This window comes from Pseudophryne corroboree, chromosome 3, assembly GCF_028390025.1.
Source record: "Pseudophryne corroboree isolate aPseCor3 chromosome 3, aPseCor3.hap2, whole genome shotgun sequence".
In the NCBI taxonomy this organism is placed as follows: domain Eukaryota; kingdom Metazoa; phylum Chordata; class Amphibia; order Anura; family Myobatrachidae; genus Pseudophryne; species Pseudophryne corroboree.
Window position 1 is genome coordinate 663,715,022 of NC_086446.1, and position 24,867 is coordinate 663,739,888.

Sequence of the window (24,867 nt, forward strand, 5' to 3'; positions counted from 1 at the left end):
ACAAGGCTGGATGACGTAAAACAGCTGTGGGACAGCCGGCTTCTCAGCCCGCGCCTGCCCAGGCGTCTCAAAGGCCATCAGGGGCTCAAAAAAGCGCCCGTTACCTCAGATGGCAGACACAGATGTCGACACGGAGTCTGACTCCAGTGTCGACGAGATTGAGACATATACACAATCCACTAGGAACATCCGTTACATGATCTCGGCAATAAAAAATGTGTTACGCATTTCTGACATGAACCCAAGTACCACATAAAAGGGGTTTTATTTTTGGGTAGAAAAAGCAGCCAGTGTTTTGTTCCCCCATCAGATGAATGAATGAAGTGTGTAAAGTAGCGTGGGTTCCCCCAATAAGAAACTGGTAATTTCTAAAAAGTTACTGATGGCGTGCGCTTTCCCGCCAGAGGATAGGTCACGTTGGGAGATATCCCTTAGGGTGGATAAGGCGCTCACACGTTTGTCAAAAAAGGTGGCACTGCCGTCTTAGGATACGGCCACCTTGAAGGAGCCTGCTGATAAAAAGCAGGAGACTATCCTGAAGTCTGTATATACACACTCAGGTTATATACTGAGACCTGCAATCGCCTCAGCTTAAATAGTGCTGCTGCAGCGTGGTCTGATACCCTGTCAGATAATATTAATACTCTAGGACAGGGAAAATAGTTTGCTAACATAGAGCATATTAAAGACGTTGTCTTATATATAAAGGATGCACAGAGGGATATTTGCCGGCTGGCATCCAGAATTAATGCAATGTCCATTCTGCCAGGAGGGTATTAGAAACCCGGCAGTGGACAGGTGATGCTGCCTATAAAAGGCACATGGAGATTCTGCCTTATAAGGGTGAGGAATTGTTGGGGATGGTCTCTGGGACCTCGTATCCACAGCAACAGCTGGGAAGAAAATTACCTCAGGTTTCCTCACAGCCTAAGAAAGCACCGTATTTTCAGGTACAGTCCTTTCGGCTTCAGAAAAGCAAGCGGGTCAAAGGCGCTTCCTTTCTGCACAGAGACAAGGGAAGAAGGAAAAAGCTGCACCAGCAGCCAGTTCCCAGGATCAAAAATCTTCCCCCGCTTCCTCGGAGTCCACCGCTTGACGTTGGGGCTCCACAGGTGGAGACAGGTGCGGTAGGGGCGCGTCTCGGGAACTTCAGGGACCAGTGGGTTTGCCCACAGGTGGATCCCTAGGTTCTGCAAATAGTATCACAGGGATACAGGCTGGAGTTCGAGGCGACTCCCCCTCGCCGTTACCTCACCTCAGCCTTGCCTGCTGCCCTCGGAGAAAGGTAGTACTGGCGGCAATTCACAAGCTGCACTTCCAGCAGGTGAAATCTAGGTACCCCTCCTTCAACAAGGCCGGGGTTACTATTCCAAAATGTTGTGGTACCGAAACCAGACGGTTCGCTGAGACCCATTCTAAAATTGAAAGCCTTGAACACTTATATACGAAGGTTCAAGTTCGAAATGGAATCGCTCAGGGCGATTATTGCAAGCCTGGATGGTATCACTGGACATCAAGGATGCTTACCTGCATGTCCCTATTTACCCTTTTCACCAGGAGTAGCTCAAAATTGTGGTACAGGATTGTCATTACCAATTCCAGACGTTGCCGTTGGTCTGTCCCCGGCACCGAGGTATTTACCAAGGTAATGGCCGAAATAATTATCCCGTACTTGGACGATCTCCTTATAAAGGCGAGGTCCAGGGAGCAGTTGTTCGGCGGAGTAGCACTATCTCGGGAAGTGCTACAACAGCACGGCTGAATTCTGAATATTCCAAAGTCGCAGCTGGTTCCTACGACGCGTCTACTGTTCCTGAATATGGTTCTGGACACAGAACAGGATAAAAAGGGTTTCTCCCGGAGGAGAAGTCCAAGGAGTTGTCGTCTCTAAACAGAGACCTCCTAATACGTATACAGGTGTCGGTGCATCAATGCACGCGAGCCCTGGGAAGGATGGTAGCTTCTTACGAAGAAATTCCATTCGCCAGGTCCCATACAAGGATTTTCCAGTGGGATCTGTTGGACATGTGGTCCGGGTCGCATCTTCAGATGCATCGGCAGATAACCCTGTCTCCAAGGGCCAGGGTGTCGTTGTTGTGGTGGCTGCAGAGTGCTCATCTTCTAGGGGGCCGCAGATTCGGCATACAGGACTGGGTCCTGGTGACCACGGATGCCAGCCTTCGAGGCTGGGGGGCAGTCACACAGGGAAGAAACTTCCAAGGCTATGGAAAAGTCAGGAGACTTCCCTACACATAAATATTCTGGAACTAAGGGCCATTTACAATGCCCTAAGTCAGGCTAGACCCCTGCTTCAACACCGGCCGGTGCTGATCCAGTCAGACAACATCACGGCGGTCGCTCATGTACACAACAGGGCGGCACAAGAAGCAGGATGGCAATGGCAGAAGCCACAAGGATTCTCCGATGGGCGGAAAATCATGTGTTAGCACTGTCAGCAGTGTTCATTCCCGGAGTGGACAACTGAGAAGCAGACTTTCTCAGAAGACACGACCTCCACCCGGGAGAGTGGGGACTTCATCCAGAAGTCTTCCAAATGATTGTACACCGTTGGGAAAGGCCACAGGTGGACATGATGGCGTCCCGCCTCAACTAAAAGTTACAAAGATATTGCGCCAGGTCAAGGACCCTCAGGCGATAGCTGTGGACGCTCTGGTAACACCGTGGGTGTACCAGTCGGTGTATGTGTTCCCTTCTCTGCCTCTCTTACCCAGGGTAATGAGAATAATAAGAAGGAGAGGAGTAAGAACTATACTCATTGTTCCGGGTTGGCCAAGAAGAGCTTGGTAACCAGAACTCCAAGAAATGATCACAGAGGACCTATGGCCTCTGCCGCTCAGACAGGACCTGCTGCAGCAGGGGGCCTGTCTGTTTCAAGACGTACCGGGGCTGCGTTGACGGCATGGCGGTTGAACGCCGGATCCTGAAGGAAAAGGGAATTCCGGAGGAAGTTATCCCTACGCTATTTAAAGCTAGGAAAGAAGTGAACGCTAACCATTATCACCGCATAGGGCGGAAATATGTTGCGTACTGTGAGGCCAGGAAGGCCCCAAAGGAGAAATTTCAGCCAGGGGTGACTATGGGCCTACAATTGGGTTCCATTAAGGTCCAGATTTCGGCTCAATCGATTTTCTTCCAAAATGGAACTGGCTTCACTGCCTGAAATTCAGACATTTGTCAAGTGAGTGCTGCATATTCAGCCTCCTTTTGTGCCTCCAGTGGCACCGTGGGACCTCAACGTGGTGTTGGGTTTCCTAAAGTCACATTGGTTTGAGCCACTCAAAACCGTGGATTTAAAATATCTCACGTGGAAAGTGGTCATGCTTTTGGCCTTGGCTTCGGCAAGGCGAGTGGCAGAATTGGCGGCTTTGTCATGCAAAAGCCCCTATTTGATTTTCCATATGGATAGGGCAGAATTGAGGACTAGTCCCCAGTTTCTTCCTAAGGTGGTATCAGCTTTTCACTTGAACCAACCTATCGTGGTGCCTGCGGCTACTAGGGACTTGGAGGACTCCAAGTTACTGGACGTAGTAAGGGCCTTGAAAATTTATGTTTCCAGGACGGCTGGAGTCAGGAAGACTGACTCGCTATTTATCCTGTATGCACCAAACAAGATGGGTGCTCCTGCTTCAAAGCAGACTATTGCTCGCTGGATTTGTAGCACAATTCAGCTTGCGCATTCTGTGGCTGGCCTGCCGCAGCCTAAATCTGTAAAAGCCCATTCCACGAGGAAAGTGGGCTCTTCTTGGGCGGCTGCCCGAGGGGTCTCGGCTTTACAACTTTGCCGAGCTGCTACTTGGTCAGGGGCAAACACGTTTGCAAAATTCTACAAATTTGATACCCTGGCTGAGGAGGACCTTGAGTTCTCTCATTCGGTGCTGCAGAGTCATCCGCACTCTCCCGCCCGTTTGGGAGCTTTGGTATAATCCCCATGGTCCTTACGGAGTCCCCAGCATCCACTAGGACGTTAGAGAAAATAAGATTTTACTCACCGGTAAATCTATTTCTCGTAGTCCGTAGTGGATGCTGGGCGCCCGTCCCAAGTGCGGACTGTCTGCAATACTTGTATATAGTTATTGTTAACTAAAAGGGTTATTGTTGAGCCATCTGTTGAGAGGCTCTGTTATGTTCATACTGTTAACTGGGTATAATATCACGAGTTATACGGTGTGATTGGTGTGGCTGGTATGAGTCTTACCCGGGATTCAAAATCCTTTCCTTATTGTGTCAGCTCTTCCGGGCACAGTATCCTTACTGAAGTCTGGAGGAGGGTCATAGTGGGAGGAGCCAGTGCACACCAGGTAGTCCTAATTCTTTCTTAGCTGTGCCCAGTCTCCTGCGGAGCCGCTATTCCCCATGGTCCTTACGGAGTCCCCAGCATCCACTACGGACTACGAGAAATAGATTTACCGGTGAGTAAAATCTTATTTTTATAGAATATGCTTGATAAATGCTAGCTTGAAGCTAATGGGTTGCTATGGGCAACGTGTCCACTTCTCCGCTCCTTAGAAGGTCTTATACATTTCCTCTTGCGTAATATTGAGCTGGATACTATGCATGAAACGGTCTGCAGTCAATAGATCTAGAGTCTCTAGTTAGAGAGTCACTAGTCCAAAAGGTCGACGTGGTCATTAGGTCGACCTATGAAAGGTCGACAGTGCTTATGGTTGACGGGTACAAAAGGTTGACAGGTTCAAATGTACGACATGCCAATGGTCTACACACATGTGATCGAAGTGAGTTTTTTTTTTTCCCTTCACTTTTTTCAACTTGTTCATACTTTTATACATGGACTATGATTGGGAATAGTAACCTTGCCGGAAGCATAGTGAGCGAATTGAGCCATGCGAGGGAACGTGGCGCACTAATTGGGGGTCCACATGCTGAGACGGCGAAAACGACACCCCAAAAAAATGCAAACATGGTATGTCAACCATGTTCCATGTCGACCTTTTCACTGTCGACCATTTGGTGTAGAACGTCAGATCTATTGTAGCCCATGAAACACGCTGGAGTGGTGTCATGCTAAGCTGGAAGTTCTTATCTGACGCAGCAGAGAACAGAGTGACTGACAGCTAGGCAGACTTGTTTCACAGGCGTGCACAGTGTGGATTGGTGGTGGAATCGTACACCGGCAGATTCAGGGATCTGAGAAACTTCAGCCTCCACTCCACTGTATCAGTTGACATTATAATACTGGAAATTTGGGATTGTGTCATGATTGGCACTGCCCAGTGAGAACCATCTAATAAATAAATTGGAAGCAAAATGAGAATAATGGATACTAATATGTGGACCTCCTGGGCGTATATAAAGCCAAAACACATCTTATGGATAATGGAAAAGGACTTGGTCCCAACAATATAAGCACTAATTACAAATTACTTGAAAAGGCCGTGGTATATGTTAATGAATACCAATACGGCGTATACCTATATATAGCCTTAAATGGCTGTGGTGGGGTAAGCCCCAAAACAAGGTTACACAGAAACTGATCAGTGGTGCAGAGCTGGTAAACATACAAAATGACACCCCAAAAACTTAAAGAAACCTATGTCAGCATTTTTCCATGTCGACCTTTTGACCCTGTCTACCTTTTCGACCTCTTGTCCCTGTAGACCATTTGCATGTTGACCATATGGAGTCGACCTATTGACTGTCTATTACTGTAAATCCGTTGAACCACACCTGACTACTACGGAACTCTGAACAGCTACCATACCCTGGTGCAATTCCCACAAATCTTCTCTTAATAACATATGTATATCACTGGTCTTTTCCTCTGCTAAGATGTAGTTACATCTACAATATACTAGAATAGGTGGGGTGGAGTGCAGGCAATTTTCCACAGGTTCTCCTAACATTTCTCTCCTTGGCTTTCTGCTCTTTGTGTCTGTGGATTATTAGTTGTTATTTTTGAGCAATGTTGTGAGGTTACCCTCACTCGTTCCTTTTGTTCACATTAGGACAGTGGAGCAGAGGGGTTGATTAGTGGCGAGGCGAGGGAGGGTTTTTGTAGAGGCTGTATAGAGGGAGTGGGACTAACTCTTTCTCTGTCTCTGTCCCTGGAGACCTGATACAAAGGACAGCAAGGGAACTCCACTATGGATGTAGTCTGAATGTCAACATATTCAGAATATCGACGGATAACAGGCTGACAATGTCAAAATGTCGACAGGAATGTTGACACATGAAATTACGGTTAGGGTTAAGCTGAAATAGGATTGTCCACATTCTGGCTGTTGACAATCACAATATCAACATTTTGAAGATATGAATATCCTTACAAAGAATTAAGGTTCAAACGGTTGAGATTGCCTAAAGGATAAAAAAAGGGGGCAGACTAGATGGGCCAAGTGGTTCTTATCTGCCGTCAAATTCTATGTTTCTATATTGACATATCAGTGGATGGATCCACATTGTGGTCGACATGTTAAATGATGACATTCTGAATGTCGACATTAAGACCATGTTGACATAATGTTATATAATATCCTGAATGTCGTAATTTCATCCACACCCCTCCAACATGCCCTTTTAGTTCCGTTCCTGGAGTTCAGATCACACGCATAGATAGATAGATAGATAGATAGATAGATAGATAGATAGATAGAGATTGAGAGCTTCACAACATTAATATTGGGCTATCAAGCAGGGGCATAACTAGACACGTGTGGGGGACCCATAGTAATATTTTATAAAGACCCCATAGGGCACACTTATAAAGCATGCTGCTGCTTCTCAGAGGGTTTGAGCTCAACATTTAAAGTTCATCTAATATTATGTACAAAAATCTAGAGATGAGCGCCTGAAATTTTTCGGGTTTTGGTTTTGGGTTCGGTTCCGCGGCCGTGTTTTGGGTTCGAACGCGTTTTGGCAAAACCTCACCGAATTTTTTTTGTCGGATTCGGGTGTGTTTTGGATTCGGGTGTTTTTTTCAAAAAACACTAAAAAACAGCTTAAATCATAGAATTTGGGGGTCATTTTGATCCCAAAGTATTATTAACCTCAAAAACCATAATTTACACTCATTTTCAGTCTATTCTGAATACCTCACACCTCACAATATTATTTTTAGTCCTAAAATTTGCACCGAGGTCGCTGTGTGAGTAAGATAAGCGACCCTAGTGGCCGACACAAACACCGGGCCCATCTAGGAGTGGCACTGCAGTGTCACGCAGGATGGCCCTTCCTAAAAACCCTCCCCAAACAGCACATGACGCAAAGAAAAAAAGAGGCGCAATGAGGTAGCTGTGTGAGTAAGATTAGCGACCCTAGTGGCCGACACAAACACCGGGCCCATCTAGGAGTGGCACTGCAGTGTCACGCAGGATGTCCCTTCCAAAAAACCCTCCCCAAACAGCACATGACACAAAGAAAAAAAGAGGCGCAATGAGGTAGCTGACTGTGTGAGTAAGATTAGCGACCCTAGTGGCCGACACAAACACCGGGCCCATTTAGGAGTGGCACTGCAGTGTCACGCAGGATGTCCCTTCCAAAAAACCCTCCCCAATCAGCACATGATGCAAAGAAAAAGAAAAGAAAAAAGAGGTGCAAGATGGAATTGTCCTTGGGCCCTCCCACCCACCCTTATGTTGTATAAACAGGACATGCACACTTTAACCAACCCATCATTTCAGTGACAGGGTCTGCCACACGACTGTGACTGATATGACGGGTTGGTTTGGACCCCCCCCAAAAAAGAAGCAATTAATCTCTCCTTGCACAAACTGGCTCTACAGAGGCAAGATGTCCACCTCATCTTCACCCTCCGATATATCACCGTGTACATCCCCCTCCTCACAGATTATCAATTCGTCCCCACTGGAATCCACCATCTCAGCTCCCTGTGTACTTTGTGGAGGCAATTGCTGCTGGTCAATGTCTCCGCGGAGGAATTGATTATAATTCATTTTAATGAACATCATCTTCTCCACATTTTCTGGATGTAACCTCGTACGCCGATTGCTGACAAGGTGAGCGGCGGCACTAAACACTCTTTCGGAGTACACACTTGTGGGAGGGCAACTTAGGTAGAATAAAGCCAGTTTGTGCAAGGGCCTCCAAATTGCCTCTTTTTCCTGCCAGTATAAGTACGGACTGTGTGACGTGCCTACTTGGATGCGGTCACTCATATAATCCTCCACCATTCTATCAATGTTGAGAGAATCATATGCAGTGACAGTAGACGACATGTCCGTAATCGTTGTCAGGTCCTTCAGTCCGGACCAGATGTCAGCATCAGCAGTCGCTCCAGACTGCCCTGCATCACCGCCAGCGGGTGGGCTCGGAATTCTGAGCCTTTTCCTCGCACCCCCAGTTGCGGGAGAATGTGAAGGAGGAGATGTTGACAGGTCGCGTTCCGCTTGACTTGACAATTTTGTCACCAGCAGGTCTTTCAACCCCAGCAGACTTGTGTCTGCCGGAAAGAGAGATCCAAGGTAGGCTTTAAATCTAGGATCGAGCACGGTGGCCAAAATGTAGTGCTCTGATTTCAACAGATTGACCACCCGTGAATCCTTGTTAAGCGAATTAAGGGCTCCATCCACAAGTCCCACATGCCTAGCGGAATCGCTCCGTGTTAGCTCCTCCTTCAATGTCTCCAGCTTCTTCTGCAAAAGCCTGATGAGGGGAATGACCTGACTCAGGCTGGCAGTGTCTGAACTGACTTCACGTGTGGCAAGTTCAAAGGGCATCAGAACCTTGCACAACGTTGAAATCATTCTCCACTGCGCTTGAGACAGGTGCATTCCACCTACTATATCGTGCTCAATTGTATAGGCTTGAATGGCCTTTTGCTGCTCCTCCAACCTCTGAAGCATATAGAGGGTTGAATTCCACCTCGTTACCACTTCTTGCTTCAGATGATGGCAGGGCAGGTTCAGTAGTTTTTGGTGGTGCTCCAGTCTTCTGTACGTGGTGCCTGTACGCCGAAAGTGTCCCGCAATTCTTCTGGCCACCGACAGCATCTCTTGCACGCCCCTGTCGTTTTTTAAAAAATTCTGCACCACCAAATTCAAGGTATGTGCAAAACATGGGACGTGCTGGAATTTGCCCATATTTAATGCACACACAATATTGCTGGCGTTGTCCGATGCCACAAATCCACAGGAGAGTCCAATTGGGGTAAGCCATTCCGCGATGATCTTCCTCAGTTGCCGTAAGAGGTTTTCAGCTGTGTGCGTATTCTGGAAACCGGTGATACAAAGCGTAGCCTGCCTAGGAAAGAGTTGGCGTTTGCGAGATGCTGCTACTGGTGCCGCCGCTGCTGTTCTTGCGGCGGGAGTCCATACATCTACCCAGTGGGCTGTCACAGTCATATAGTCCTGACCCTGCCCTGCTCCACTTGTCCACATGTCCGTGGTTAAGTGGACATTGGGTACAGCTGCATTTTTTAGGACACTGGTGACTCTTTTTCTGAGGTCTGTGTACATTTTCGGTATCGCCTGCCTAGAGAAATGGAACCTAGATGGTATTTGGTACCGGGGACACAGTACCTCCAACAAGTCTCTAGTTGGCTCTGCAGTAATGATGGATACCGGAACCACGTTTCTCACCACCCAGGATGCCAAGGCCTCAGTTATCCGCTTTGCAGTAGGATGACTGCTGTGATATTTCATCTTCCTCGCAAAGGACTGTTGAACAGTCAATTGCTTACTGGAAGTAGTACAAGTGGGCTTACGACTTCCCCTCTGGGATGACCATCGACTCCCAGCGGCAACAACAGCAGCGCCAGCAGCAGTAGGCGTTACACGCAAGGATGCATCGGAGGAATCCCAGGCAGGAGAGGACTCGTCAGAATTGCCAGTGACATGGCCTGCAGGACTATTGGCATTCCTGGGGAAGGAGGAAATTGACACTGAGGGAGTTGGTGGGGTGGTTTGCGTGAGCTTGGTTACAAGAGGAAGGGATTTACTGGTCAGTGGACTGCTTCCGCTGTCACCCAAAGTTTTTGAACTTGTCACTGACTTATTATGAATGCGCTGCAGGTGACGTATAAGGGAGGATGTTCCGAGGTGGTTAACGTCCTTACCCCTACTTATTACAGCTTGACAAAGGGAACACACGGCTTGACACCTGTTGTCCGCATTTCTGGTGAAATACCTCCACACCGAAGAGCTGATTTTTTTGGTATTTTCACCTGGCATGTCAACGGCCATATTCCTCCCACGGACAACAGGTGTCTCCCCGGGTGCCTGACTTAAACAAACCACCTCACCATCAGAATCCTCCTGGTCAATTTCCTCCCCAGCGCCAGCAACACCCATATCCTCCTCATCCTGGTGTACTTCAACACTGACATCTTCAATCTGACTATCAGGAACTGGACTGCGGGTGCTCCTTCCAGCACTTGCAGGGGGCGTGCAAATGGTGGAAGGCGCATGCTCTTCACGTCCAGTGTTGGGAAGGTCAGGCATCGCAACCGACACAATTGGACTCTCCTTGTGGATTTGGGATTTCGAAGAATGCACAGTTCTTTGCTGTGCTGCTTTTGCCAGCTTGAGTCTTTTCATTTTTCTAGCGAGAGGCTGAGTGCTTCCATCCTCATGTGAAGCTGAACCACTAGCCATGAACATAGGCCAGGGCCTCAGCCGTTCCTTGCCACTCCGTGTCGTAAATGGCATATTGGCAAGTTTACGCTTCTCCTCCGACAATTTTATTTTAGGTTTTGGAGTCCTTTTTTTTCTGATATTTGGTGTTTTGGATTTGACATGCTCTGTACTATGACATTGGGCATCGGCCTTGGCAGACGACGTTGCTGGCATTTCATCGTCTCGGCCATGACTAGTGGCAGCAGCTTCAGCACGAGGTGGAAGTGGATCTTGATCTTTCCCTAATTTTGGAACCTCAACATTTTTGTTCTCCATATTTTAATAGGCACAACTAAAAGGCACCTCAGGTAAACAATGGAGATGGATACTAGTATACAATTATGGACTGCCTGCCGAGTGCAGACACAGAGGTAGCCACAGCCGTGAACTACCGTACTGTACTGTGTCTGCTGCTAATATAGACTGGTTGATAAAGAGATGTCTATGTAACTATGTATGTATAAAGAAGAAAGAAAAAAACACCACGGTTAGGTGGTATACAATTATGGACGGACTGCCTGCCGAGTGCAGACACAGAGGTAGCCACAGCCGTGAACTACCGTACTGTACTGTGTCTGCTGCTAATATAGACTGGTTGATAAAGAGATGTCTATGTAACTATGTATGTATAAAGAAGAAAGAAAAAAAAACCACGGTTAGGTGGTATACAATTATGGACGGACTGCCTGCCGAGTGCAGATACAGAGGTAGCCACAGCCGTGAACTACCGTACTGTACTGTGTCTGCTGCTAATATAGACTGGTTGATAAAGAGATGTCTATGTAACTATGTATGTATAAAGAAGAAAGAAAAAAAAACCACGGTTAGGTGGTATATACAATTATGGACGGGCTGCCGAGTGCCGACACAGAGGTAGCCACAGCCGTGAACTACCGCACTGTACTGTGTCTGCTGCTAATATATAGACTGGTTGATAAAGAGATAGTATACTCGTAACTAGTATGTATGTATAAAGAAAGAAAAAAAAACCACGGTTAGGTGGTATATACAATTATGGACGGGCTGCCGAGTGCCGACACAGAGGTAGCCACAGCCGTGAACTACCGCACTGTACTGTGTCTGCTGCTAATATATAGACTGGTTGATAAAGAGATAGTATACTCGTAACTAGTATGTATGTATAAAGAAAGAAAAAAAAACCACGGTTAGGTGGTATATACAATTATGGACGGGCTGCCGAGTGCCGACACAGAGGTAGCCACAGCCGTGAACTACCGCACTGTACTGTGTCTGCTGCTAATATAGACTGGTTGATAAAGAGATAGTATACTCGTAACTAGTATGACTATAAAGAAAGAAAAAAAAAACCACGGTTAGGTGGTATATACAATTATGGACGGGCTGCCGAGTGCCGACACAGAGGTAGCCACAGCCGTGAACTACCGCACTGTACTGTGTCTGCTGCTAATATATAGACTGGTTGATAAAGAGATAGTATACTCGTAACTAGTATGTATGTATAAAGAAAGAAAAAAAAACCACGGTTAGGTGGTATATACAATTATGGACGGGCTGCCGAGTGCCGACACAGAGGTAGCCACAGCCGTGAACTACCGCACTGTACTGTGTCTGCTGCTAATATATAGACTGGTTGATAAAGAGATAGTATACTCGTAACTAGTATGTATGTATAAAGAAAGAAAAAAAAACCACGGTTAGGTGGTATATACAATTATGGACGGGCTGCCGAGTGCCGACACAGAGGTAGCCACAGCCGTGAACTACCGCACTGTACTGTGTCTGCTGCTAATATAGACTGGTTGATAAAGAGATAGTATACTCGTAACTAGTATGACTATAAAGAAAGAAAAAAAAACCACGGTTAGGTGGTATATACAATTATGGACGGGCTGCCGAGTGCCGACACAGAGGTAGCCACAGCCGTGAACTACCGCACTGTACTGTGTCTGCTGCTAATATAGACTGGTTGATAAAGAGATAGTATACTCGTAACTAGTATGACTATAAAGAAAGAAAAAAAAAACACGGTTAGGTGGTATATACAATTATGGACGGGCTGCCGAGTGCCGACACAGAGGTAGCCACAGCCGTGAACTACCGCACTGTACTGTGTCTGCTGCTAATATAGACTGGTTGATAAAGAGATAGTATACTACTAATATTATATATACTGGTGGTCAGGTCACTGGTCACTAGTCACACTGGCAGTGGCACTCCTGCAGCAAAAGTGTGCACTGTTTAATTTTAATATAATATTATGTACTCCTGGCTCCTGCTATAACCTATAACTGGCACTGCAGTGCTCCCCAGTCTCCCCCACAATTATAAGCTGTGTGAGCTGAGCACAGTCAGATATATATATACATTGATGCAGCACACTGGGCTGAGCAGTGCACACAGATATGGTATGTGACTGAGTCACTGTGTGTATCGTTTTTTTCAGGCAGAGAACGGATATATTAAATAAAACAAACAACTGCACTGTCTGGTGGTCACTGTGGTCGTCAGTCACTAAACTCTGCACTCTCTTCTACAGTATCACAGCCTCAGGTCAATCTCTCTCTCTCTCTCAACCCTAATCTAAATGGAGAGGACGCCAGCCACGTCCTCTCCCTATCAATCTCAATGCACGTGTGAAAATGGCGGCGACGCGCGGCTCCTTATATAGAATCCGAGTCTCGCGATAGAATCCGAGCCTCGCGAGAATCCGACAGCGTCATGATGACGTTCGGGCGCGCTCGGGTTAACCGAGCAAGGCGGGAAGATCCGAGTCGCTCGGACCCGTGAAAAAAAACATGAAGTTCGGGCGGGTTCGGATTCAGAGAAACCGAACCCGCTCATCTCTACAAAAATCACAGGGCTACTTTAAATTTGGAGCTCAAACACTCACCGAAATGGTGCTTGGCAAAAGTTGACGCTTCATAAATATAACCCTATGTTTATTCCAAGGTGAAAGAAACATATACAGTATACATTGAACATTGACTGGGAAGTTGGGCTCTGCCCTGTGGCATCAGCACCATGTGCGACTGTGGTAGTTTTGCCTTTGCTGCTAGGTGGTGGTTTTTAGTTTGGTATATTTGCACATATCCCACCCTTGCACTACCACTTTAGCTTATAGTGATACTCTTACGTAGGTAATTATTTATTATGGCTTTAATAGTTATTGTAGCATATATACAGTGTTCTTTTTTTAACCCCTTAATTATTATTGTCACCAGACAATTACACCCAACACCATGGAAAACATTACGTTTTCCAGAGATGTAGTGGGGTTTTCTAATGGCCATATCTCCCCCATATTGTATTATATAAAAACAGGAGACCCCTCAGTAATTGTGGTAGGTTTTCAAAAAAGTATGCCTTATTGGCCTACCATTAGGGTGGCCAATCCCGGGATCGGGATTGGTGGGATCCCGGGATTTAGGCCAAAAATAGGCCAGGATCCAATCCCGGAGATTGCGGGATCAGGCGGCCCTTTAATGCTGGGCAGCGTTGAGCGTCCTCAGGACGCTCAACGCTGCCCGGCTACCTCTTCCCGGCTCCTCCGGCGTAGCGTGACCTTTGACTGTGAGGTCACTCTGCGCAGTCACCCGCCGCTGAGGCCACTGGTAAGGCGGTCGTCACCCGCCGCCTCCTCCGGGCTCCCCCTGCAGTCGCTGCAGCTGAAGGAAGTTTCCCTAGCAGTTTGGTGAGTTGATTTATGTGCGGGGCGGACGGATGGACACACAAGCAGAAAGCCAATCCTGGGTATCCTGGGCATTCTGGGATTGACCATTTTTCAATGCCGATACCCGGGATTGGCCTCCCTACCTACCATATTATTCCTGCACATAGTAAGTGTTTAGCTCTATACACAGAATATTGATTTATAAAAGGCTAATTAATGCTGAACAGAGCCACAAAGTATTTCATGGTGGTCATCATAAATAATATATATTTTCATAAAAAAATATTTTCCTGGCCATTTTGTATAGGCTTTATTTACCGTGTTAGAAAGCGTAAACAGACTGGTTTTTTTTTCTGAAAACCCAAAGTCTCCTTAAAAAAGCAAGGTATAATTTGTGTGGCTAGTGGCTACTGCACAAGCAGAAATGACTGATATTGATGTTGGAATGTGACTAGCTCAAAAAGTGCCAAAATAGGCTCCGCAGAGGGTTGAGAAACCCACACAGGCGAAGGGAATCATTTTATATGACTAAACACAGTAAGATCAACCTGTGGTATTTATTGCATGATGGATGTAAAATAACTAGTAATGTGTCAGCATGTCTGGTAAAGGACCACTGCTAAACCTGCAGTTGGCATGGTTATTCAGTGTTACAGACATACAAAAATAAAATGACTGTCATTTCTAGTACCATTAAAGCCACAGTGCAGTGGTTTCCAAACTTTTTTGAATCACGGTGCCCTAAAATATCAGAATTTTTTTCACAGCACCCCTAGGCCAAACATTTCTTATTGAGAAATTTAGAAATAAATATTATATTAAGTAAATTGCATTTATATGTCATCCTTAGGGTCAGTTGTGTGGTGAGGGACAAGATTTGCTTCTGTTTGGCCACATATTTTACGACTGGCAGCCACCAGCACTGGTTTTGCCTATTATATTGGCCATGAATAATTTGAATTGGTCCTGGACCACCAACCCAGGGCACCCCTGCAAGTGTCCTGACTCCGAGGCACCCCAGGGAGCCACGGCACACAGTTTGGGAACCTCTGCCACAGTGTATGATTGTTCAATGTGGGCTGGGCATGCGTACTTGCTTTGCACCCACATGCAGAGCCAGATTAAGGCTTTGGGGGGCCCGGGGCACTTCAGACTATGGGGCCCCTAATAAAGAGGCAGGCAGATGAATTAGATATGGATAGATGATATCCCCTAGAAAGGAAGAGGCAGCACCCAGTGGACTTTTAAATTAGTGTAAATCTGTATTAATAGTTACTGACGTGGGTTTTTCCTTTAGGGTACAGATTTACACTCATTTAAAAGCCTGTGGAGTGCCATCAAGTGCCTTTCAAATCAAGGGTAGATATACAGAACAAACAGCGGCACTCATGGACCTCACGTGGATCAAGAAGACCACAAGAAGCTGTTCAACAGTTTCGGTTTATACAACTGTCAGAAATGAGGTCTGCGAGTGCTGCTGTTTGCTCTGTAGATGTGTGTGTGTATACAGGTTGAGTATCTCTTATCCAAAATGCTTGGGACCAGAAGTATTTTGGATATGGGATTTTTCCGTATTTTGGAATAATTGCATACCATAATGAGATATCATGGTGATGGGACCTAAATCTAAGCACATAATGCATTTATGTTACATATACACCTTATACACACAGCCTGAAGGTCATTTTAGCCAATATTTTTAATAACTTTGTGTATTAAACAAAGTTTGTGTACATTGAGCCATTAGAAAACAAAGGTTTCACTATCTCACTCTCACTCAAAAAAATCCGTATTTCGGAATATTCCGTATTTCGGAATATTTTGGATATGGGATACTCAACCTGTGTATGTATATATATATATATATATATATATATACAGTATATATCTACACACGCACATGTATTATATATATATATATATATATATATTCCGTCAGCAGCAGCCGACACTCACACTCACATGAAAAAGATAACTTGCTTCGGTGCACAAATCTAATCTAAGTGCAATATTCCTCCAGAGATAAATGGCACTCGGAGACAACAAATATAGCCAAGATATTATTGATCCTCATTGATTTATAGATCAATAATATTTTGGCTATATTTGTTGTTTCTGAGTGCCATTTATTTCTGGAGGAATATATATATATATATATATATATATATATATATATATTAATATATAATATATGTGTATAGATATATACTACATGTCTCTATATCTATATAATATATATATAATATATATGTGTGCGTAGATATATACTATTTGTATGTGTATATATATATATATATATATATATATATATCTAATATGCACACACACACATATATGTATGTGTGACCCAGAGCCTATAGTGTAAATTTCTACCAGCAGGAACGGGTAAAACTATAAAACAATACAGGCAGCCTTACTTGTTTAGGCTGCTGTGACGTGGGCACAGGAGAGCGAGAGCCTCTGCCTCCACGCTGCCAGGGACGTCTTCTTTCTTCCCTGCACTGTGCAGCCTGCACCCTCAGCCAATACCTGAGCCGCAGGCTGCTGCTTTGCACACTATTGGACAGCTGAGCCATCGCTCAGCTGCCCTGTACTAGTGTCTGATATGTGGCGCTGGAGCTGGCGGCTGCTAGTTTGCCTGCTAGTGCTGCGGGGAGCCGGGAACGCTGCATATCACATCAGTAAGAAAGATCCAATCTGTGGCGGATGGCGGTGGCCCTTCTTTTAGAAAGGGGGGGCCTGTGGTACGTACCCCCAGAGACCCCCCCTTAATCTGGCTCTGCCCACATTTTCGTTTGTGGTATAAAATAATTTAAATACGATTCAATGAGCTCAAAAGCAGCTATATAAGGATGTACCATGTTTAGCGGGAGCTATATTATCCTCCCAGCAGAAGTATTTAATTGAGTGGAGGAAATCAGTCCTCCCTGCAGAGGAACTCACAGCGCATCTTCCAAGAGTGCCTTATATAGGGCACCTCAACCAGTGTAACAATAACATTTAAATATACTATAGTGACACATGTAACACATAAAGTCCCAATGCCACCTAATACCCCTTTCACACCGCACAAATAACCCGGTTTCGACCCGGTATATTCCACGGGTTGCTGTGCGGTGTGAAAGGGGCCATGGACGAATTCCCAGGGTCGTCTGGCATGGTAATTCAACCCGGGTTATTAGAAGGGTTATTCCCGCATCACTACTGGGTCAGGCGCAGTGTGAATGGGTTACTCGGGTCGATGCAACCCGATACCCGTTCTCTGCAAAGGGAGAGGCGGCGCGGAGATGAAGTCATCTCGCAGCACCTCCTCTGTGCCCGTCCCCGATGCCGTCCCTGTCCCCGTCCTCAGATGGCAACCCAACCCAGCATATTGCCGGGTCGGGATTGCGGTTTCTAGGGTCCAGTGCCCGTTCCCACCTGGGAAGGACCCATTTCCAATTCCCGGGTGGGTCCTGGCATTGCGATCTGAAAGCGGTATATGTGTCTTGATTTTTTTAAGACACACATTGCCCGAGCTGTATTGTCAGAGCGAGACTGTAGGTATAGAAATGAAAATGTAAACCTGTGGTGATGGTCCCAATGTGTACGTAGGCAGGACTTTTCAACATACTCCTATCTCTTAAGCATTTTTAAGAGAGCAGTTTCAAAAAGCAGAATGTGAGAGCTCACAAATAGATGCATTTGCCCAAATGAAATCTTCTGTGCACCTGCAAATGTCCTGGATTGTAAATTGCCCTTAAAGTTAACATTGTTTTTTATGTAATACAAAAGGTTTAGCTTTCAGCAGATAAACAATTATAACATAACTGACCATGCTAGTCTTCAAGTCACATTCGCACTCTGACCCGGGTAGCGGCTCAGTGGAAAAGGGTCCTTGAAAAATAAACCGGATCCAATGACCTGGGAATCTGAACCGGGTAACTTCCAGGATCGGACTTGGGTAATAGTACAGTGTAGCCTGCTGTAAAATGGAAAAGAGTCCCCCTGTTAATTCAAATAGGGGAACCACACAAACTGCCACCCCAAACACTGCCAAACATTTCCGTGCGGGACTCACTGGCAGTTGGTGTGACTCCCCTATTAGATTTTTGGACTGTGCTCGGCCCCCACCTGTGGAGCCGCTACTGCTGCTGTCTATTATTCAGCTCAGTAATAAGCAGCTTTTGATACAATATATTCTATTTGCAAGAAGTGACTTGTCTTGTTTAAATAAGGTGACATAATGATTTTCCCCATTTTAATTTCAAATCAACTGTAAACTTATTCTAGGGGAGATGTATTAAACTTTGGGGAGAGGTAAAATGGAGAGAGATAAAGTACCAACCAATTAGCTCCTAACTGTCGTTTCAAACACAGCCTATAAATTGGTAGTAAGACTCTGCTTGGCTGGCACTATCTCTCTCCTTTTTCCCTCTCTACAAGCTGTGATATAAGTCCCCAAAGGACATGAATGAATCTTCCAAATAAAACTGATTGGTTTTCATAACTTGTTTTAAAGTGTGATTGATTCATCGTCTACAGATAGAGCAGAATTGTTTGCTTCACCTTCAGGGCCGGACAGCCAGAACAGCCAGTCCAGCCATGTTCACCATTGTCTTTTAGTGGGGAGAGTATTTTTAACCTAATTGGTGAGGCAATGGGGGACATGTATTATCCTTGTCTGCAAAGATCGTTAAATGCATGGCCCTGCTTCACCCATTATAGACAAAGCAGGACCAATTAACGACGGGATGTATGAAAAATGCTTTTTCTGAAGTAGAGTATTATCTCACCTCTCCGGCAAATGATACTGTACCTTTTTCAGTGCCACTGACCCTTCATATCTATTAAATCCAGAATGGCATCCTATGTAAGCATAGCAGTGCCAATAACGACAGGGGCACATAACACCTACAGTATGTCATTCTGATTATTGCCCAGCTGATGCGGTTATGTGACAGGCGGTCACAATACCGACACCGGGATCCCGAATGCTGAATAGCCCGCCAGTCGGCATGCCGACCAACAGGGACTATTCCCACTCGTGGGTGTCTGTCCACGACACCCATAGAGTGTGAATAGAACCTTTGGCGAGCGCAGCGCGCCACCAAGCCTGCTGCATGGCGAGCGCAGCGAGCCCGCAAGGGGCATTCGATGCACTCGTCCCCCCGCCGGCCACCTAACAGCCGGGATCCCGGCATCGGTATGGTGACCGGAGGCCTCCCAACCGCCAGTCACCTAAACCCAACCCAACCCTTGCCAGGCATTAATACATGCAGGAAAGTTGTAACTGCGGTACATAACGTGCGCATTTGCTGCTAATACGTTTGATATATGTTCTTACATCTGCCCCAGTGTGAGGTATGTGAACTATGTTCTGCAATACATGCTGCTCCTCCTGTGGGTAGTCAAAAGGTGTGAGTTATCAAATGCGCTTGAAGGAGATGCGAGGAGACATTATACAAATGGTGGATGATATAGCCCTTCGCTGGCATGGCCCTGCAATAAATCAGCTGTGACATTACAAAGCTCACCGCATATTGCTAGCTATATGAAGTAACTGCCATTTATTCCTAACCAGGTGTCTGATTAGATTTTCTGTAAATCTTCCCTGTATTTAGATATTTGATAGCTCTGTGACTCATCTGCAGCTGTCTTGGGCTGAAGACAATGGGAGCACTTAGAGAATGGAGAGTGATTGCGTGTCCCAAGTATTGGCCTAGCTCTGCTCTCTTATTGTGGTGCATCCTCTGTTATGAGAACAATATGTGTATGTTTCAAGAGATTGTATGTTGCCCAGCAACAGTAATATAATAAAACAGCACATTTTACTTATTATTCAAAATCTCGGGATAACACTTTCAAATTGCAGGCTCACATTTTCCCTGATCACGTATTCATATGACTGAATGTGTCTTCATGTGACAAAATGGCTACCTGCATTGTGTGTATACAATGGGGGTAATTCCAAGTTGATCGCAGCAGGATTTTTGATAGCAATTGGGCAAAACCATGTGCACTGCAGGGGAGGCAGATATAACATGTGCAGAAAGAGTTAGATTTGGGTGGGTTATTTTATTTCTGTGCAGGGTAAATACTGGCTGCTTTATTTTTACACTGCAAATTAGATTGCAGATTGAACACACCACACCCAAATCTCACTCTCTCTGCACATGTTATATCTGCCTCCCCTGCAGTGCACATGGTTTTGCCCAATTGCTAACAAAAATCCTGCTGCGATCAACTAGGAATTACCCCCAATATGTGAAGTTTAAGGTCAGCTATAACAACTGTCCTCATATTATAAATACTCATTATTCATACTCATTTGTATACGTTTCTACCATTTAGGTGACTAACATTACGCTGGCATGTCAAAAAGCTGATGAAAGCAGAAACCATAAATAAATGCAACATCCGTTTAGCTGTATATAACTAATCATTTTTGCAGGCTAAGTAGAATCTTGATATTTTCAAGTTTTTTATGGTTTAATGTTTTTTTCATGCTGCTATTAATGATATATAGTTCTACAGTCCTGACTGTCTAGTCAGGACCAGAGTGACCAGAGATACCTTGAATGCTCTACTTAGTTCTATCTGCACTGTGGGGCTAATTCAGACCTGATCACTGCTGTGCGTTTTCGCACAGCGGGCGATCAGGTCTGAACTGCGCATGCACAGGCACCGGCGCATGCCAGAGATGCGATCGGCATCTCAGCCCAGCAATCGCCTCTGCCTGATTGACTGGCAGAGTCGTTAGCTGGGCGGGAGGGGGCGGCATTGGGCCGCCATTTAGGGGGCGTGGTCCGGGCAACGCAAGTGTGCCCGGACCGTGTGGGGGGCGGTGTACGGCGGCTGTGTGACATCACAAGCAGCCGCTGTGATCCGGAGAGCGGCGGGTAGCTCACTGCCAGCGCGCTGGAGCTGCGCTGGTAGGGAGCTACTCTACAGGTACAAAAGCATCGCCGCCGTGCAATGCTTTTGTACTTGTGCGGGGGGCAGAACCAGACATGCGGGTGGACTAGCCTTGTGCTGGGCGTATCCCCGATGTCTGTGAAAGTGATCGTAGATGTGATAAATTTAGCACATCTACGATCAGGTTTGAATTACCCCCTGTGTCCTCCTCCACCTCTTTCTGCCACTTCTGCAATCACATGACATGCTGGGAACTGTGTAAACTTGTTTCTGGCACCCATATTTGTTTTCCCTCCAGAGAAATAAATGAGTGCAGATTATAATACGTAGGCGGATAAGAGAAACATTGCATTCTTAATAGCTTCTTAATTTGCTATTTACAGAAAAGAAGAACGCTCCTATGTGGGGTTGCTACTTCATCATAAAGAATCTTATGATAAAGATCTTGTTAGAAAATGGCAAGTTTATCTTAATTCGACTTTTTTTTAGTAATGTGACATATCTCTCTCCATAGGGAAAGTTGCCTGTGCTTCTCTTGGGCCGATCTGAAGACCTTCGTCCTGGAGAGTTTGTCATTGCTATAGGAAGTCCCTTCTCCCTTCAGAATACAGTTACGACCGGTATTGTGAGCACTGCACAGCGTGGTGGCAAGGAACTGGGGCTGAAAAATTCTGATATGGACTACATCCAGACAGATGCCATCATTAATGTGAGTAGTCCATCAGTTATCATCTCCTGCCACCAGCTAGATCTTCTGCTATGGTAGTAGTTTATCTGCGATAGGTGAACAAATTAGGCTATTATATTGTGAATCTCCATCAGTAGGGGCACAGGTCTATCTATCTATCTATCTATCTATCTATCTATCTATCTATCTATCTATCTATCTATCTATCTAATTCCAAGGGTAAAGCAGGCGGCACTCAGCAGTCTGGATTCCATTAAACTTTTATTGAACAACCGACATGTTTCGGAGCTTCCTCCGTCCTCAGGGCAGTAATAACCAATGTGCACAAACATACTTTCTTAAATCCCCAACCAAATCAAAATCACAATGAGCTCTAATGTCACTCACCTGCTCCACAGCACGCCGACGATGCCGCTCTCCCGGTCCACTACCGCGTCTCACGGGTGACGTCATCATGGCGCGCCGTGTCGCAGGGAGCTTCCATGGTAACCAGGACGCTATTACACTGCGTCCATAGAGCCGCCTGTTAGTGCAAGCTAAAGGAGATAAAATAAAAAAATAAAAAACGTGAAAACATAAACACCATTTAAAAAACAGGCACTGTCATAAATAGCTCGTAAGTCCCATATTATTAATAACAATTTACACAAAGATACGTGTTAATGATACCTAAAAGGCTCATAATAAACACTATATGCAAGATAGAGTTTACTAAACTAATAAGCAAAAAATGAGAACCAAAGAACCATTCACTTAGTTACAAAAAGCATTGCAGACCCAAATTCTCATTAAGGCCCTTAGGGGAAATAGTCCCCAATGAAAAGATCCATCTGGACTCCTTCGGCATCAGGATCCTATTCCTATCGCCCCCCCTATGTGATTTAGGTACGTGGTCAATTAGAATAGCCCTAATAGATGCAACATTGTGTTTGGCCTCTAGACAATGTCGGGCAAAAGGCTGCTCACTATGTCCCTTCTCGTAAGCCTTCTTGATGGCACTACGATGAAGGGCCATACGTTCCCTAAATTGGCGAATTGTTTTACCTATATAGGCCAAACCACAAGGGCAAGTTAGAAGGTAAACTACATGTGTAGTGGTGCACGTGAGTCTGTGTTGTATTTTTATTTTACGACCAGTATGTGGATGGTTAAATGTAGCCCCTGACATCAGGGTGTTACACGTTGCGCATCCCAGGCAGCGATAGCAGCCTAACTTTTGTCTCAAAAAGTGTGACTCCCTGAGCTTGGTGAGATTGGTAACATCAAGCTTCATAACCATGTCACCCAAATTCTTGCCACGGGTATAACAAGGCATGATACGTGTCTCCGCTAGAGATGACATGGTCTGGTCTGTCTGAATGATAGGCCACATTTGTTTGGCCTTTTGTCTCACTCTTTTACTAGCGGTAGTGTGGGTATTAACCCAAGCTAGTCTTTTAAGGTCATTAGAGACCTTCATCGGTTGTAAGGTATGTTCGCGTGGTATGTTTAAGACCTTAGTTTTAGCCGCCTGTAACTCTCGCAGTGGATAACCTCGATGCGCAAATTTAGTCAACATGTTATCTAATGCTACCACGGTTTCTAGTGGGTCAGAGGTAATCCGTCTCACTCGTAAAAACTGTGAGTACGGTAACCCATGTTTAAGCGCTAATGGGTGGAAGCTTTGATGACTAAGGAGCATATTGCGATCCGTGGGTTTGATGTAAATGGCAGTTGATATCCTGTGGTTAGAACAAGTGATAGAAACATCTAGGTAATTAATGTTAACCTCATCTATGACATATGTAAATTTGACTACTTGTGATGTCAAATTGTGCCTATCCCACAGGTCCGCAAGCTCCTCCCTAGTACCCCCCCAAAAGACTAATAAGTCGTCTATATACCGCTTATAGTATATAACATGCTGCATGACTGCAGTGTTCAAATAGAACATCTGTTGTTCCACCTGGTACATGAAGGCATTGGCGTACGATGGGGCCACCGCCGACCCCATCGCACAACCTGCCTGCTGCAAGAAAAATACACCGTTAAAAATAAAATAATTACGGCTCAATACCATGTACAATAGTTTCAAAAACACTCCTAATTCAGGACCTTTATACAATTCATTGTCCTGCAGTAGCAGACGCACTGCCTCAACACCCGCATCATGCGGAATGCAGGTGTAGAGGCTAGTAACGTCTACACTGCAGAGCAAGGTATGTGATGGCAAGTTATCCAAGTCCTGCATAACTTGCCATCACATACCTTGCTCTGCGGTGTATTTTTCTTGCAGCAGGCAGGTTGTGCGATGGGGTCGGCGGTGGCCCCATCGTACGCCAATGCCTTCATGTACCAGGTGGAACAACAGATGTTCTATTTGAACACTGCAGTCATGCAGCATGTTATATACTATAAGCGGTATATAGACGACTTATTAGTCTTTTGGGGGGGTACTAGGGAGGAGCTTGCGGACCTGTGGGATAGGCACAATTTGACATCACAAGTAGTCAAATTTACATATGTCATAGATGAGGTTAACATTAATTACCTAGATGTTTCTATCACTTGTTCTAACCACAGGATATCAACTGCCATTTACATCAAACCCACGGATCGCAATATGCTCCTTAGTCATCAAAGCTTCCACCCATTAGCGCTTAAACATGGGTTACCGTACTCACAGTTTTTACGAGTGAGACGGATTACCTCTGACCCACTAGAAACCGTGGTAGCATTAGATAACATGTTGACTAAATTTGCGCATCGAGGTTATCCACTGCGAGAGTTACAGGCGGCTAAAACTAAGGTCTTAAACATACCACGCGAACATACCTTACAACCGATGAAGGTCTCTAATGACCTTAAAAGACTAGCTTGGGTTAATACCCACACTACCGCTAGTAAAAGAGTGAGACAAAAGGCCAAACAAATGTGGCCTATCATTCAGACAGACCAGACCATGTCATCTCTAGCGGAGACACGTATCATGCCTTGTTATACCCGTGGCAAGAATTTGGGTGACATGGTTATGAAGCTTG

At 45.5% G+C, this 24,867-nt stretch overlaps 1 protein-coding gene across 1 annotated transcript in view; it reads left to right on the forward strand.

The window, feature by feature from the left end:
* HTRA1 (HtrA serine peptidase 1) overlaps positions 1–24,867 on the forward strand; it is a 65,629-nt gene that overhangs the window by 16,125 nt on the left and 24,637 nt on the right. The window contains exon 5 of the mRNA XM_063961861.1: positions 21,674–21,868. Within this exon, the coding sequence (XP_063817931.1) occupies positions 21,674–21,868 (195 nt within the window). The remainder of the gene's footprint in view (positions 1–21,673; positions 21,869–24,867) is intronic.